The 4,635-nt window shown below is 35.0% G+C and overlaps 1 protein-coding gene across 3 annotated transcripts in view; it reads left to right on the forward strand.

The window, feature by feature from the left end:
* The window catches only part of LOC116852413 (antichymotrypsin-2-like), a 300,750-nt gene that overhangs the window by 270,438 nt on the left and 25,677 nt on the right, over positions 1-4,635 (forward strand). Inside the window, exon 9 of one of the 3 annotated variants that reach the window (XM_032832744.1) lies at positions 1,915-2,204. The exons of 1 other annotated variant lie outside the window; for it this stretch is intronic. In XM_032832744.1, coding sequence (XP_032688635.1) covers positions 1,915-2,072 — 158 coding nt within the window. In that variant the 3' untranslated portion in view covers positions 2,073-2,204. Of the gene's footprint in view, positions 1-1,914; positions 2,205-4,635 lie in introns of those variants that run through there. One more of the 3 variants, XM_032832749.1, reaches the window with a different exon arrangement.

Raw genomic sequence — 4,635 nt, forward strand, 5'->3', positions numbered from 1 at the left:
AGAAAAACAAGAATAACTTTGTTTTTCGTGTTTCGAGCTAGACGATATGACCGGCTTAGTTGTTCATTCGCTCTCATCGAACGCGGTTATTCATTCACGACGTAATATCATACGTACTCAGTCAAAACTCGCGCATACGATAACGCTTCTCGATTTTTGTATTTTAAAAACGAGTCGTGCTCTCTCGCATCTTACTCTTTGTCTTTTCTCTTTCTTTTTCCAACTACAATTTCAAATTTCTTTTTTAAAAATGTTAACCGATAAAGAAAAGATAATGCTGTTTCTTTATTGAAAATTGGAGCCATATTAGATCATACGAAGAAGTAACTGATCTACACATTCAATGCTGTATATCCTGATCGCAATTTTATCTCTAAATCCACCGTTCAGAAGACTGTGATACGTTTTTACGAAACAGAAAAAAAGACTAAAATCCTTTCAAGCCTTATAACTCTAAATATACGTAATAAAAAAATACTTTATTATCAGTTTTTGGAAAGCCCTTGAAATAAGCTACATGAATATGTAATAAAAAGTGGGGGGTCCAATTTAAAAAATTCAATTTGACCTTCGTATGACCTTCGTCCTCCACCCAAAGTCAAATTTGTAGCCATTATTAGGTACATTTTATTAAGCCCTACAACTTTGCTATTTACATATTTTTCGCTACAGTTGATCTTTTTCGAGATATTTGACCGTTTCCGGACTTTTTGTCAACCCTGTATATAATTGTAAATAGCATTTATTTTAAAATATAGTTCATACTTATTGTTATCTACACCACTGCTTCAAATTTATTAAATCTAAACCTTGGACCGTACCGGCTAAGACAATCCCGCACATAACGCAAGAGCGTTACAAAATTACAAAATTTATTACAAAATTTAGCTTTTTAAGGTGGTTGTGCACGGTGGAAACGGACTTGTGTAGAGTGTCGATGAGTTCTCTAATGGTTACTCGAGGATTTTCGTGCATTAGATCCTAAAGAAGTATTTAATCAATCTCCTGAGGCCGGCTAGAACGAGCTTCATCTTCAACGTTGAAATTGCCAGCTTCGAATCTTCGATACCATTTCTGAACTGTCTAGTGAGTGACACAGGCATCTCCATACACAGAAAACATCTCATGTAGGGTCTGCGAAGCCGTCAAGCCACGTTTAAAGCAATACAGCATCATATGACGAAAATGGACTTTTATTTCTCCATTTTTCAAACTGATTCCTGATGAAATAGTTGCACTTAAGAAGGTTTGCGAAAGTTCTTTGGCGGGCTCACAGATGGCGAAAGTTTGTGGACAAACACAAAATCTTCTGGAGCGTCCTCGCTCTCACTGATTACTGTAGTAACGCGGAGCGCACAAAATTTGAAACGAACTTACCGAAAAACCTAATATATTACGAAAAATGGATTCTATATGATTTTAAAATTACAACTAATTATATAATTAAAAAATGTTTAAGTGAAAATTGATAAAGAGAAGAAAGTTAGTCTTATTGTCCATTAAAGTACTTTTAAATTTCAACATTAAGTAACTAATCGTCGATAGCATCGTTTCTAATCTTAGCATCTCTTCTAATTCCTACTTAAAAAAGGAAATCTATATCTTCTAACTTATAGTTGAAGAAAAAATATGGTGGTTCCGGACACCTTATATCTGTAAATATCTACACAAAGAATTGGCGCGATCCTCGTAATTAAAAGAAGAAAATGCGAAAAAGAGGTATTGACGATTTTTATGATAATTGTAAACCTGATGCTATCATGCATATAATATGAATGAAGACGCATTAGTATTTGCGAATCATTGTTGCATGTTGACGCCTTTATTATGCCGCTCTACGTTGCAGATTAAACGAATTGGAGAGATCGTAGTCTATCGTCGGGGTTGTACGGTCAACCGATGATTTGTTTGCAGGGATGCTGATCGAAATGCGCTGTCTGGTGATATTGCCTACCGTGATGATCGACCGTCCGTTCCTTTATAGTATCGTCAAAGTAACCCAGGATCAAGAGACCGGGAACTATAATGTCGCGCCGTTATTCGTCGGGATAGTCGCCATACCTACCTATTAGTGATCGCAAAAAATATTTTGCGTTAGTAAATTTAATTTATGGTTGGTTACTCATTTGGATTTTGAGGAAATAATATTTTACATTGTATAAATTCTGGAAATTCGCACAGAAGCAAGATATAATTCTAAAACAATTTAATGCTGTAACAATTAAAATTATGAATATCAGCACTTCCGTATTTATTGTTATCATTAATTTGTATTAAAGTTTTATTGTCACTATTAAATTGTATTAAAGTTTTGTTGTTATCATTATATGCATTAAAATTTTATTCAAATTATGATCCTAAAGAAATATAAGTTAATTTTTACAATGTAATAGTGTGCAAAATTGTTCTAAACATCTTTGCACATTCTCTTATTTGTAAAATTATTATCCTTATATTATTATATTAACACAAGTTATATTTCATATATGCGAGTTCTCAGAATCAACTAAATATTGAAATATTATTAAGACATAAATCAACATGTTACACTTGATATTTTTGGTAAGAAATTAACTTATGTATATACAAACAAATATATATATTTGCGTGTATAGTTTAACGTTTATTTTAATCTTGATTAAAATTTGTTTTAAACACGTAACAAATATTAGCATATTGACTTTCGACCAACAAGGAAATAAATAAATTTCGATGCATCTTATATTAGTCGATAAATCTGTATGTAAACTAATAAGAGAGAGCCTATTTATAATGTTATAATATTTATGAAAACTTGAATTAAAAATTACTGAGGCATTTATCCCTTAACAAAAGTATTCGATCGAAATAGATCGAAAAATAGGCATTTTTTAAGAATTTTCTTTGTGGAAACTACAAAATATCTAAAAGTATGTCTTTATCCATATATGTTATATGGATAAATGGAGGACGGCGGCAATCAACACACCCGAAGACGATTTTACGGCGTGATCTGTTTCGTCCACTTGTATTTTTTCCAATTTTGAATAAAAAGCTTTGATAAAATTTGAGATATTTTTTCAAAGATGAATAAATGTCAGTAAAAACATTAACTCTGTAGGTTTAATCATTTGCTTAAAATTAATTCCTAAATATCACAGGTGAAAAACGGGTCTTCACACTAGAATACCCTCTAAAGGAAGTCGGGAATATTGCCGATCCCGAGCGAAGAGACGAGTATCAGGCTCACCGGAATTATTGCAACGAAATGACCAAAGAACATGGCAGAACGAGAATAAAATGTACGACTTACTCTTGAGGTGTATAGGAGGTAGTCAGGATAACCTCTATTGGTGCGGTAGTCCCCGATAACTTGGTCTCTATCTGGGTCTGTCCTTGGTACCGTTTTCGGTTTGCGGCTAGGTTGATGCACACTGAAACTTTAACTTGATCGAGTCGCGCAAGATTATGATTTCTCCATTGCACCCATAGCAAATTAGAACTTAGAACCCGGAAAAAATAAGCAGTGGAATGTCAGCGTAACGTGCTGAGTAAGACTACTGAAGAAGACTGATATAATTATGTAAGGAATTGCGCGGTATTTAATAGGTATTTTGAGTCGAGGATAATTCTTAAAAAGGTAGAAGAAAACTTTCCGAAGTAGGATTAATGAATTAGTTAATGATGATTAGGAAATTATTAGATTTGGTTTCCGGGTTTAAGTGTGGATTTTTCTTTGTTTGATTCCAACGTTTCGCGAACATTTTAGTCCACTTCATCAGGAAGAAATGACCCGATGCATCGGTTTAATTAAATTAAAATATTATTTATAAAATTAATCCTAGGTAATATTCACTACACGCTTCAAATGCTTTAAAGAATCGTAGAGACCAATATTCATTTTTCAGTCAGCGCTCCAAAGCGTTTGTAGTGTCAGCACTTATATAGGTAAATATATTTTATATAAATACTTTATGCATATCCAAAATCCGGACAAAATTCAATTTGAAATTCTATACCACTGATAGATGTCGCGATTAGCGTTCAAATAGCTTGACGCATGTACTAAACCATCATAACTTCGAAACAGTCGCAATGTTGAAACCAAGTGCGGAATATAACCGAAGAGCCGCGATTATCGAAAGTGTTCGCGCTGGGCGCTCGGCGACAGAAAGCATTCGGTTCTTCGGGTACCCGAGATCGACTGTGTATAATGTCATCGCAAAGTATAATGAGTTAGAGAAATCCAACGAAGGTTTTGCAACACCGGCGAGGAAAACCCACTCGAAGGAGCGCGTTGTCAGGACGCCCGACATCATTCAACGGGCTGAGGAGCTGATTTTTAAGGATCCAGGGCAATCGATCCGAAAATTGTCGTCGGTTGTTGGTGTGAGCGAGAAAACTATGCGTCGAATCGTCGAGGAGGACCTCCGCTACAAGTCTTACACAATTAAAGTGAGACAGACGCCCGCCCACACAAGTCATTTGGTGCAAAATTGGTTGTCGGACAACGTCGACATATTTTGGTCGAAAGAATTCTGGCCTGCCAACAGCTCAGATTTGAATCCTTTGGACTTCTATGTATGGAACGTAGTTGAAAGGATCACGAACAAGTCCAGACATCCAAACGTCGCATCATTGAGAGCCGCTATTGAA

This window comes from Odontomachus brunneus, unplaced genomic scaffold (assembly GCF_010583005.1).
Source record: "Odontomachus brunneus isolate Ranch 3 - 2012 unplaced genomic scaffold, Obru_v1 Obru_scaffold_223, whole genome shotgun sequence".
Classification (NCBI taxonomy): Eukaryota; Metazoa; Arthropoda; class Insecta; order Hymenoptera; family Formicidae; genus Odontomachus; species Odontomachus brunneus.